The following is a 13,442-nucleotide window of genomic DNA, read 5'->3' as shown; positions in this document are numbered from 1 at the left end:
TGCGATCTGTGCTTCGTCCCTCCACCCCTTTTGGCTCTGTCGGGCTCTGCCTTCCCCCCCGGATTTGCCTTGGTCCTCCGTCACACTGGAGTCAACGCAGTCCACCGGCACCCTGGCTCCACCTCAGGTGCTCGCCACTGTGGCTCCACCTAGGCCTCTGGAACCTACAGTGTTGTCTGGTCCTGTTATCTCCTCAGCTTTTGCCTATAGGTCTCCAGATCTCTCGGCTCCATTTCTGGCGGTCAGGTCACTAACTGCACCCTGGCTCATCCCACCATCAATTCCGCCGTGGGCCTTCATACCACCTATGCTCTGGGCTCCGACCTGTGTCATCTTCTATTTGCTTCCTCCCTGGTTCCTTCCACCATCAGACCCTCCATGGCTGTGTCTACCATCAGCTCCTCCAGGGGTCGTTCCATCGTCTGCTCCGCCCCGGTTCCTCCTGCCAAGTTCTGGTTCATGGTTATTCATTATGTTCCTAATAAGAGCACACCTGTTTGTATTTGGGGGGAGGGGGGGTTCAGAAAGATCTCGAATTTCATCAAAAATAACTTAATTTGTGTTACAAAGATGTACAAAGATTTTATGGGTTTGGAACGACAATAGGGTGAGTAAAAAATGACAGAATTTTCCTTTTTGGGGGAACTAACCCTTTAACATTAGTGGAAGAATGTTGGTTCATAACTTTGAGAGTATCTTGCCAGAACATTCTGAGAATGTTCCCTGTTAACTGGGTAATTGGCTGTGTGTCAAATAATAACTATATAAAATGACTATATTATAAAACTATTTTGATATAATATGATGGTAGATATTTTAAAATTAAGGCATGCATGTTTATATTTATTTGACTCTTTAGTGAACCATCTACAGTAGGTTTACAGGTCTGACCTGATTGACCGGACAAAGGGTTACCAGAAGCTAACAGTCATGATGTAGGGACAAAAGTAAAGTCAACAGTCCTACAAGCTGACACAGAAGTGGACGTGACAGGTTATGCCTGTTTGAGCATATATTTGTGTAGATCGTTATCTAAAATTGTTAAAGCAAATATCCAAGGCTGAGCAGTGGACTTAATCATAGTATAAGACGGAACAATGTATATTATTATTTTAAGACAATTCTAAGTGTGAGAAGTGTAGTTAGTGATAGATTAAAAGTGTTACTAAACGTTTTAGATTAGTTTTTAAAATAAGTCTCTTTTGCTTTTACATGATCCTTCAGAAATCATTATAATATGCTAACTAGCTATATATCAAGATAAAAGAATAAGAGATCTTTTTCAAACATTTTAAAATTGGTAGGCTACATTTTGTAGGCCTACATACATTACAGGCAGAGGTGGGGTGGGGGAGACTAGGCTATTGTCACTCAGGGAAGTTTTTGACAAAGGCTATAGGCCTAATGGTTTTAAGGATAGAGTCTTAATGGCTACTTAATGTGGGTTTGTTGATTATAAGCATTCAATAGTTATTTTAGCACTGCTGTTCTTTGTGTAGTTTAATTAAATACACCACAATGTTAGATGCAGCACTGTCTATTGATGGATCAGCGTGATATAGCCTACTCGTGAGTTGTATGTAAATTACATTTAGGCTACTAGTGAGTTTTAGAGAGGCTCTTCCGAAACACTTTACTTCTTAAGAAATACTTAGAAGCTAATACAGAGATAGACAACTCTGGCCCTCAAAATCCACTTTCCTAGAAATTTAGCTCCAAACCTAATCAAACACCTGACCAAGTTATGCAAGGGCTTCAGGACTACTAGAACGCTTCAGGTGATGTAGGGTTTACTCTGCAGGAAAGTGAATCTTGTGAGCCAGCCCCAGCTAAAAGGAACATTTTCAGAACTTTAATAGAACGTTTTGTTAGTTACCTGGTCTTCAATAAAGTTCCCAAAACAATAGCACAAAACTGCTATTCGACACTTCATACAACGTTTTTTATTTTATTTTGTATGTTACTTGTTTCAGAACGTCCAGAGAACACATTAACATCACATATTTACAAAATGATGTGGACAGTGAAGTGGAATTTTCTTTTAATGATTAATTTTTTTTTTAACATTTTGAACGTTCAGATTAATAACATTAATGTAATAAACTTAATGGTCACGTCCTTAGTAGCCTACATATTTTTGTTGCCCAGCACTGATCTAATATCACTATTATATCATGTATTTTTTTTCTACGTTAGCTGTCTAAAACAAGTAGGCTAGGCCTAAACAGAAAAAACCTGACTAGCACACAGACAAGAGTCAGCTATGAAGGAAGGTTTTTATTTATAGTTGTCCCCCAAAAAAATATCACATTAGGGCATTAGTTATCATATTTTTTTTTTATGAATAAAGGTATATAATTTAATAATTTAAATTTGCACTGGGTGCATAAGGGCCTATTATTATGAACATTGAACTCGTACTATGCGAAGGCCGTCAGCAGAAGGTTCCGCTGTTTCCGCCCGGACCTTCCTTGAAGCGACACCAGTGTACAGCAGCAGTCCGGCTAGATTTGCTGCTAGCCACAGTGGATCAGCTGTTATTTCACGGGATGCTCGTATAGATGACCGTTTCGCCTGCTCGTAAGCTCAGCTCTCTGAAGATGTGCCGCTGAAGAATGCGATAGATGTGAGTAGTTTTGTATCAGACTGCCAGCAGATGTGTGTTAGAAATGGCTAGCAGCTGTATTAGCTGTGCAGAACATGAAGTCCAGAGGGAAAAGCTGCTGTCAACGTCAATCTGTCATCGGCGTGTTTATGATTTCTGTCAGCTGGGTTTGGACTTCAGGGTGTTTCTCTCTCACGATGTCAACAGCTGTCTGAAAAGCGAAGTGCGGATATGCTGACAGTGTTTTACGGTATGATTTGATATTGGGGTCAGGTCGTGGAGCAGCTGCTTTTCTATTGAATTGCATTGCGAAAGTAATGCTAATTTTGGAAAAACGGCTCCATTTGTGAACTCTAAAAATGATATGTGCCGTATAGATGCACAAGTGAGTACTGATCATCAAATGCATTCCTGTGTGATTGCATTGGTCAAGACTGGACTTGGTCCCTAAACACCCTGAGGACAACACTGTGTTGTGCCATCAGGGGAAAACGTTTAGTATTTATCGATGTGTGTGTGTGTGTGTTTAGATTAATCACAATGTATATAACGTTATGCTCTAGTTCTCCACTACTGTGGTGTTACTGCCATGATGGTACAAGGATTATATCAGAAGGTAATACCACTGTACATCCGTATATGTCATGGTAGGGCAGGGAGAGTTGACTGCTTATATCAAAATAGAGTTATTTATTTATTATCAATATAGTTAGTTGCTGGATTTATAACAGAAGTGGTTTATATATTACTTAACCATGGTAATGCCTGTTTCTGGATAATCCAGTGAATTAAGTACTTCACAGATGAAAAGCACTTCATCTCATTTGATTATTTTTTCTTTCTATTAGGAAAATAAGTGGGGGGACAAAACAGACTAATATTTTAACACAAATAGTTCCAGTTTTTTCTCATGACCCACATTCAAGGTTGTTGTAAAATAGTCAAATTATATTTAAAATATACAAAGTTAAAATATATATTCACGAGATTGTAATCCAAAAAAATTCTAAAAAAAATACTTTCCTTTGTCATTCCAAACCTGTTTGACTTTCTTTGTTCTCCTGTACACAAGGATATATATATATATATATATATATATATATATATATATATATATATATATATATAATATATTAGGGGTGTAACGATTCGTTTTAACAACGATTCGATTCGTATCACGATTTGAGGTTGTCGATACGATTCAAGGACGATATTGGTTCATTTAGAACGATACGATCCGAAACGATTCAGTGACTTGAAATCGATTCAGTAACTTTTTAGCCAAAAATTGTGTGACTGAAATAAATATCTGGATACTGCTCAATGCAGGTGAAGTTTCCTAGATTCCTGTTGTTTCTTGTAAGGGAATCAGGTATCAATTAATTATGGATATAAACAAACAAGTAAACAACAATTAATGGCAAATGCATTCAAATTTTATTTGAATAAAGTGCAACCAACAGTTTAGGTTGAATTAAAAGGAAGTTAACCTTTTCTGCTCTCATTTTCAATTTTCAATACATTTTCAATAAAAGCACAGTAAGTGCAACCAACATTTCAACAGTAGGTTAACCTGCTACTTCTGCTTTTGTTTTCCAACATAAAAATATTACAATATTAGTATAAAAAATAAAGTGCAACTAACTACTCTTCAGGTTTAATTAATAGTAGGTTTACCTGCTATTTTTGCTGTTGTTTTACAACATTAAAATAATACAAATACAATATTAATATCAAAAATAAAGTGCAACCAACATTTCTTCAGGTTGAATAAACTGGCTGAACCTGCTACTACTCTCAGTTTAATAAACAAACAATATTTAACAAAGATAAAATGTAACCAACTACTCTTCAATGACTCTACAGATTTCTTTTTCAAAAATATCAACATGATCTGACCGCAGAACACTTCTCTGTGCGTTCACTATGTCGCCAGCTGTACTAAAACTCGCTCTGCAGGCGCACTGGTGTCAGGAATTCACAGGTAACATTTAGCAAGGGTTGAAAGTACAGGTAAAACGTTACTAACTTAGCTCTTTCTCCTGGTGGCTTGATAATTTCTCGCACGTTGGCTTCTCTGTCATCCGCCATGCTATGTTTTGTTTTCTTAGCGCTGCTGCTGGTGCGTGCGTTGCGATGATGTCACAGATAGGTAGACTTAATCGAGTAACGTTTAACGGCTTTATCATTAAAAGTGCTAAGAAAAAATATCCATATAAAGTCTGACGTGCTTAAATCCAATGCGTTATTTCCCATGATCGATACAATCGATTGATTACCTTTTAAAACGATGTTAGATCGATATATGTCGTCCGGAAGGCCATCTTGCCGAGCACAGATCGATGTAGTTAGATCATAGGAAAATAAATCGATACATCGATGTAGTAGATGAATCGTTACACCCCTAATATATATATATATATATATATATATATATATATATATATATATATATATATATATATATTATATTATATTATATTATATTATATTATATTATATTAATATAATATAATATAATATAATATAATATAATATAATATAATATAATATAATATAATATAATATAATATAATATATATATATATATTTTTTTTTTTTTTTTTTTTTTAAAGGTTAGGGATGGGTTAGATCATGCTTGTAAAATATGCAATTCAATTAAAGTAAAAAGGACATATAAGGTATGTGGCTAAGGTAAGGTTTGTGAAGAAAGTGTTTGAAGCCTCAAACCCGGCCATTGCCATCTTGGCAGCGCGTCACCGCATAACACAAAATGGGCAAAGAGGCAGGACGTTGCTGGAACTGAGGTGAAGTGATGACTAACAGACAATGGCAATCCACCTGTCACTCAAAATGGCCACACCCTTAATTATGCAGAACTTTAAGGCTTTATATAATGAAAAAAAAATTCACCCCCCTCAGAGTTGTCATGAAGGGCAAAATTATCCATAAGTTTGAGTAAAACACCGGATAGAATATGTTTTCTTTTAACAGAAAAGCTCTGATTGGGGGATTTAAATTACTGAAATCTGGCAACCGCAAGTATGAATGCTGGAACACTCATCTTTTTTCAAGTAATTTTGGTCAAGTTTTTTAAACAACATTTCAGTCTCGTCTTTAACAAAGAGCAGGTTGCATGCCAGGATTGCTTCATTGTAAAACGATAGGCACCTTTGTTAGCCACTTCACTATCTATTGGGTGGACTCCGTATGTTGCTCGGGGCAACAAATTGAAACAGGTCACCGAATGACACATTTTTAAACTCAGACAGTTTATAACAAAACATGTTTTCTTTTCAGCTTTTCTGAGCTGGCAGACACAGCAGAAACCAAACTAAATGCAAAAAAAAGCTACACAAGTTAAAGTTTCATTCTATGGCACATTTAAAATAAAATGTTATTTGTAACTTTTTTCCCTTCTTGGAAAAAATGGTTGCACTTTATTTTACAGTAAATGCACAGTGTACTTAACTAAGAAATTATATAATATAAGGTATAAGTATATAAAGTATCTAGCTACATGGGTCAAGGTTAGGATTAGGGTTAGGTTCTATAGTTATAGTTATTACAATACCCTGGGTAATAACTAGGTACTACCAGCAGACAACTAAACAAAATGCAAACTAGAGGTTCTGACAAAATGGTCTAAAAAATAATTTGAAGGGAGTCAAGATGAGGATGTCTTGTTTCGTTATTGGATGGATCAGCATTAGTGAATAAATCTTTTAAATAATTTTTTTTTTTTAAATACTCACTTGTCGCCACCACCTGGCGTAACGATAAGAAATACAATACATACAAGTGTCAAAACTTTTTTAAGAAGATGATTTAGTCTTATTTTGATCAATACCGTGTTTATACCCAAACTGTAAACTTTTATCCCAGTACATTTTTATCCCCTGTTATTTAAATGTTTGTAACAGACTTGAGTTGAAAAGACTGTTTGTGAAGCTGCTTCTTACTGTACATTTACATGGCAGCTGCTCTCTCCGGATCAGCGGAAACACAAACACAGATTTTAATGTTGCAGTGTGATGATTGTACTTTAAAAGGTTAACCAAAGTCTTTGTTTTAAACAGTTTCTCATCGCAATCATAAGCGGAGCGTGTTTTGTCACTGCCCGTATCGACTGCCGACCCTCTCACAGCACATGTCCACTGGCACAGAGCAGAGCGGGCATTTTCCAATTAATGCCTATGGAAATTGAGCTTTATGCTCACTTGCGAGCAAGAAGTTCAACTTCCATATGAATGAATTTAAAAAAAGCTTGCTTTGCTCCACTTGCTTCGTGCCAGTGGACACCCGTCATTCATTAACATGGGCAGCAGCAAAATATGCGTTGTTCACGGTCTGATGCTTGCAATGTGAAACCAAGTGTGCAAAGCGCCTCGATCGCCCCCAGGTGGTTGGTCCCAGTATAGCTCATAAATCCCGCCCCCTCCATGTATTATAATGGGACACGAGACGAACTAAACTATCAAATTACACTTCAAATATTTTTTTTCCAAAGATGGTTTCTGTTATTTTAGGTAGTTTTTATCAAGCTGATGTAAGTTCAAGTGTACTTTTTTTTTTTTTAAATAAGTTTGGTTTTAGTTAGTTATTTGATGCTATAAAAACGGATGTGACATCATGATTGACAGTAGTCATTGATGCGCCAACTTTTTTCTGGATTTTCGGGAGGAGATTGGAGCTGTCCATAACTGTTTATTTCACACCGACATAAGTTGCTGTACTAACAGATACTACTTCCTGCTCTCGGCTGCGCAGACTCACGTCCCGAGGTCACTACTGTGCTATTTGCAGGTCCCAAATCAGCGCAAGATGTCAGCGTCATATTCGGACATTGGCGGCTTGACTTTTCTCTAATGGAAGATAGTGAAGGGAGGGGCGTTGTCCATCTTTTTACAGTCTATGTGTGAAACAGGCATGAAAGTCATAGCAGAATCGTGATAAAGGAACAGGATTGTGTGGGTGTTTCAATTGAGATTGCAACCTTTTAAAGGGACTGTTCACCCAAAAATGAAAATTCTGTCTTCATTTACTCACCCTCAAGTTGTTCCAAACCTGTATGAGTTTCTTTGTTCTGCTGAACACAAAAGAAGACATTTAGAAGAAAGAGCAACCATTGACTACCATAGTAGGAAAAAAAATACTATTGTAGTCAATGGTTGCTCTCTCTGCTTTGTTACAAACATTCTTCTAAATATCTTCTTTTGTGTTCAGCAGAACAAAGAAACTCATACAGGTTTGGAACCACTTGAGGGTGAGTAAATGATGAATTTTCATTTTTGGGTGAAATATCCCTTTAATGATTAATCACGCAGCTCTAGTACATAGTATGTACATGGGGAACAGGACTGTAAAATAAAGTGCCACCGAAAAAAATGTAAGGCACCTACAAATGTTCTTGTAAAATCTCTGACCTTACAAACTGACTTTCTGTGTTTCTCCAGAATACGCCTGCAGTGAGTTCGGAGACTCTTGTCATCAAGGTTGCCATGGAGAAGCCATGGAGGTTGTGGGCGGTACTTGAGGCGTGTTTGCTGACCGTGTGCGCGTGGTCTTGGGGAGTGTGCCGCGTCTCCCTGCTGGCCCTCATTCTGACCTTCCACCTGTACGGAGGCTTCATACTGCTGGGACTCATCCTGGTCTCTGTGGCCGGCATCCTGTACAAGTTCCAGGACGTGCTGCTTTACTTCCCCGACCAGCCCTCGTCCTCGCGCCTCTATGTTCCTCTGCCCACGGGAATCCCACATGAGAACGTGTACGTCCGCACCAAAGATGGCGTGCGGCTCAATCTCATCCTGCTCCGTTACACGGGCGAAAACCCTGCCACCGTTCCCACCATTTTATATTTCCACGGCAATGCGGGGAACATCGGCCATCGTGTGCCGAACGCACTACTCATGCTGGTAAACCTGAAAGCCAACGTGGTTCTGCTGGACTACAGAGGCTACGGAAAAAGCGATGGCGATCCTAGCGAAGAGGGACTGTACCAGGACGCAGAGGCTACCTTGGATTACATCATGACCCGGCCGGACATCGACAAGACCAAGGTGGTGCTGTTCGGCCGCTCGTTGGGGGGTGCGGTGGCCATCCGCCTGGCGTCGGGCAACCCGCATCGAGTGGCTGCCATCATGGTGGAGAACACTTTCCTGAGCATCCCACACATGGCGGCCACGCTGTTCTCTTTCTTCCCCATGCGTTACCTGCCGCTCTGGTGCTACAAGAACAAGTTTCTGTCCTATAGACACGTGGTTCTCTGTCGTATGCCATCTCTCTTCATCTCGGGCTTATCAGATCAGCTCATCCCCCCGGTGATGATGAAAAAGCTGTACGAGCTGTCTCCGTCTCGGACTAAACGCCTCGGCATCTTTCCCGAGGGTACGCACAATGACACCTGGCAGTGCCAGGGTTATTTTGCCTCCCTAGAGCAGTTTATGAAAGAGCTACTTAAAAGCCATGCAAGTGAAGAGACGGCCCAGGGGACGACCAACGTCACCATAATCTAGAACAGTCACTACTGTGGACTGCTCTATAAATCTGAACCCTCTCAAAAAGAATGTACAATTGATTCTCTCTTTTCTATTATTTCTCTTCTCCCCAACGTCCTAAGCTCTTTCTTTCCATTGATCACACACTAGGACTTCATTATTTAGAATTTCATTTATTCAATAGAGAAGGCTGCATTTTTATCAAGCCTTTAAAATATTTTTTGTCGGATTTTATATCAAGCATAAATGCATATTCCGCAAGAATTGAATGCCCTCTGAGTCGTTTTTTTTTCTCATTTTCAAGCAATTTCTACCCTTAAAGGATTAGTTCACCCAAAAATGAAAATTGTCATTAATTACTCACCCTTGTGTTATTCCAATCCCGTAAGACTTTCGTTCATCTTTGGAAGACAAATGAAAGTCTTTTTAATGAAATCTGAGAGCTTTCTGTCCCTCCATTTGACTGTACGCAACTACCACTTTCAAGCCCTAGAAAGGTAGTAAAGACATCATGAAAGTAACCAATATGACTCCAGTGGTTTAACCTCAAGTTTACGACGTGACGCGAGTGCTTTGTTGGTACAAAAAAACATAATTTACCACTTTATTTACCAAGTTAATCTCTGGCACGCGTTCACGCAACAGCATCTGCTCTCGCGTCAATGCAACACTGTTGTAGATTAATATTTTGCATATGAAATGGTAAATTATATTTTTGGCGCTTTATAAAATTGAGGTTAAACCACTGGAGTCACATGGATTACTTTTATGATGTCTTTACTTCCTTACTAGGTCTTGAAAGTGGTAGTTGCGTAGATTTAATAGAGGGACAGAAAGCTCTCAGATTTCATTAAAAAGATCTTCATTGTGTTCCGAAGATGAGCAAATGTCTTGCGGGTTTGGTTTGGAACGACATGAGTGTGAGTAATTCATGACATAATTTTCATTTTTGGGTGAACTAATCCTTTAAAACAATATTAAAAGCCCAGCCACCTGCACATGCAATTTGAAAATGGTTATGTCTAATCAAGATGGCGGTTATACATTTGTGAGCAAAATAATGTTTGTGGTTAACATTACTTGAGGAAATGTTCACGTTTATTCTACCACTTAAATGTAAAAATCATGAGTTGGTAACAATTTACAAAAACAAAACGGCTTCAAAAATCACGTTTGAGGTATGTATGTTAACCAGTGACCTTATTTTATTCATGAATGATAAACTGCTATTCCAAAAAGTCCTAGATTTTTTTTTTGTCATATATACACCGAACAGTGCTCATTGAAATATTTGTTTTACCATTTAAATTCCAGTGAATACAGTTAAATGGACCAGGGGCAACTGATCCTAGTTCACTCATCTTTGTCTATGGCATTTCATGCATTCAGTCTTCTGGACCGGCCGTAATGTGTTGGAGCTTTATTTTATCTCACTGCCGCCTTTTTTTACGGCAGGTTTAAAATCCACTCAGGAAATGGGCTCATTGTGGTTTAATCCCATGTTTTGGATTTGCATATGGCGCTGTGTGTGAGAAGTATAGATTTCTATACTGATTTTCATGTGGGCTGCAGTACACTGTGAGCACTGTGTGAAAATACCAACACAACAAGCCTAAAGTATGTTTACTCTCTCTCAGGCTTAGTGATCTTCTGGAAGTAAGAGTGAAATCGCACATAACAGCTGCTTGACAGAGTTCCAAGCACAGTCCATTTGCACAACTTGTAAAGATGTTTCCCTTCTTTTAATCAGGTCAAGTGCTTATCATCAGTTCTCTGCCCATGACCTGCTTTGTTTGGATCATGTTGAAAAACCTGTCCATTGGTGACTGTTGCGCTGTAGTCACGCATCCATTTTCTTTGCAGTTCCCTTAATCAGAATCAGAAACATTCACAAAAATGTTTAAGGATTATTTCACTCACACACACACACACACACGCGCACACACAAATCTACTCGCCAATTATGTCATTCCATAACTGTATGACTTTTTTCTTCAATTTTGAAGAGTGCGCAAGTCGCTCTTTTCAATGCAGTTCCAGGTAGAAGCCTAAAGCTTCAAAAGGTCTCAATAAAAGTGAGGTATCCTGAAAGTAGTCCACATGACTTATAACCGAATCTTTTAGAATTGTGAATAAATCTCTGGTTTTTCTCTCATAAGTGTGCGAGGAAGAGCTACAGCTGATGATTCGGTGAGGAACAAAATTTCAGGCTCCAGAAGATTTGGAATACAGAACGCCATCTTGAAAGCTTTGGTTCTCATCTATTGTTATTGCATGGACAAGAGCGACTGTCACATTCTTCGAAATGTCTCCTTTCATGTTCCACAGAAGAAAGTCATATGGGTTTGGTCGGGTAAATGATGGCAAATTTTTCATACACATATTTAACGTATTGAATCGGGGGTAAAGACTTTGAGGTTTGTCCTTTCTGTAGGCTCACGTTGTTGGATGACCGTCGAGCACCCAATAAAAGGTGGACTTTGCAAACCTTGCCCATTATGTAGTGTTGGATCGGTGCACATCCAAGTCTGTAATTATTGCATGCTTTAGTCAGCACATTTTATTTAACTCTGATGCACTTTACGCTCACGTCTGTTGTAATGCGTGAAAACTGCCTGGGAATGTTAAAATAACACATTTCAAGGCAGAGTGATCCTATGTTGCATGCAAATCTTGATATCTTCAAAGCAGAGGCTATGTCAGGCTTCCAAAGTCCACCTTTTGGGGATTCGGCAGATTCTTTTCGACCTGAGGTTCTCAAGTGTGTTTAAGAGCTTGTATAGTTGCACAGTTGAGCTCTAGATGTCTTGAGTTATGTCTAGTGTTATTTATGGTTATTAGTTATATAGAAACAGGACAGTTGTAAGCAGTGTTGGGGAAAGTTACTTTGAAAAGTAATGCATTACATTATTGCGTTACTCTCTTAAAAAGTAACTAATTGGGATACTTAGTTACATTTTAAGAAAAGTAATGCGTTAGGTTACTTTTGCGTTACTTTTTCTCACCTGAGCTGGGCTTTTTCTTTTTAATAACCAAAAAAAGTTCTGGTTTTTTGGGCAAATGTAAAGGCCCTTTCGCACCAAAATGTACATACAAATGTACACGTGTATGTTCAAGGGCGCAGCTCAAACAAACCTTTCAGCTGTGCTGCCATTCTGGACCGCAGGAAAAGAAAGTTTAACACTTCCTTCACCATTAAAAACAAAAAATTGAATGTCATTTTTGCTTGTTTAACGTCAGCAGCAAGCACATTGGTCAGTAAAGTGAGATCAAATGCATAAAAATATTTGTTTTATTTAACATATTTAATTATTGGAGGTTTTCGTAATATTTTATTCAAAACTTAATCTTTTTTTGTGCAAGTGAGATGAGTATATGCATGCTCACATTAGTCTAGAACTACAACAATAACCATCATGTTTACACCGAAACAACCGATTTTTCTCATTTTCATAAATGGGAAAACAAAGTAACTTGCGTTCATTATTTGAAAAAGTAACTCAGATATTTTGTTGTAAATTTAGTGCATTACTTTACTAGTTACTTGAAAAAGGTAATCTGATTACGTAACTTGAGTTACTTGTAATGCGTTACCCCCCAACACTGATTGTAAGTGAGTAGCCTAAGAAGTGGAACCAGCCAACGCAAGAGAAAAAGTTCCCAAGACACCGGGATTTTGGTGGTTTCAATACACAAGATACTTTTGTATATCAGTTTATTGACCTTTTGATTTTAAAATCAATGTTTGTAATGGTCATTATTGATCGTATAGGCCTAATTCATAAGAACTGCCTCTAAACCTTATGAGGAAATATTTTCAAATTCATATATCATTTGCAATATGTCATTTAGTTGAACTCACAGTGACGTGCCATGATACCTTATTGAATGTCTGTGTGGTTGAGTGTAAACCTTGGAACAAAGATGCTGACATATGATAAAATATTGAAAATACTACTTTAGAGTTTACTAGATTTGACTAATCCTCCATTGGCATGTTCTGGCCATTCTCTGGGGCTAGTTTGTATGTTGAAATCTCATTTCATGTTGTTCATAATCTGAATATATGAAATAATATAACGCGCTGCTCATGTTTTGTATTTGCTTTTTACAGTAAATAGCAGAGCGGAAAGATTCAGTTCTGAATGTGCAAGGAGTGTTTTCTTATTCTTTCAACATTTGTGTTTTGAGCTATGGGTTTTCTATTGGAATCATGTGTTCATGTACATACAATTGAATCACACGTTCTATTTTCTGTGTGGTGACATGCAATAAAGAAATCAAACCCTTCTGATAACTTTGCTGCTTAAAGCTGCTGGTTCCTGTTTCTGGTTTTCACT

General features: G+C 38.1%; 1 protein-coding gene across 1 annotated transcript; it reads left to right on the top strand.

Moving 5' to 3' along the window:
* Window positions 1-2,462: 2,462 nt before the first annotated feature.
* On the top strand, window positions 2,463-13,396 carry abhd13 (abhydrolase domain containing 13). The gene is made up of 2 exons (XM_079821461.1): window positions 2,463-2,626; window positions 8,062-13,396. Exon 2 carries the CDS (start codon window positions 8,107-8,109, stop codon window positions 9,118-9,120), a length of 1,014 nt encoding a protein of 337 aa, XP_079677587.1. The 5' UTR covers window positions 2,463-2,626; window positions 8,062-8,106; the 3' UTR covers window positions 9,121-13,396.
* Window positions 13,397-13,442: the final 46 nt, after the last annotated feature.

The sequence above is a fragment of the Gobio gobio genome (assembly GCF_949357685.1).
Source record: "Gobio gobio genome assembly, chromosome: 7".
NCBI classification, from domain to species: Eukaryota; Metazoa; Chordata; class Actinopteri; order Cypriniformes; family Gobionidae; genus Gobio; species Gobio gobio.
Note: the sequence above shows the minus strand (reverse complement) of the source record. Positions and strands in the feature narration are given on the sequence as shown.

Coding starts and splice junctions, on each gene's coding strand:
- abhd13 (XM_079821461.1), top strand. CDS start 8,107: ATGGAGAAGCCATGGAGGTTGTGGGCGGTACTTGAGGCGTGTTTGCTG.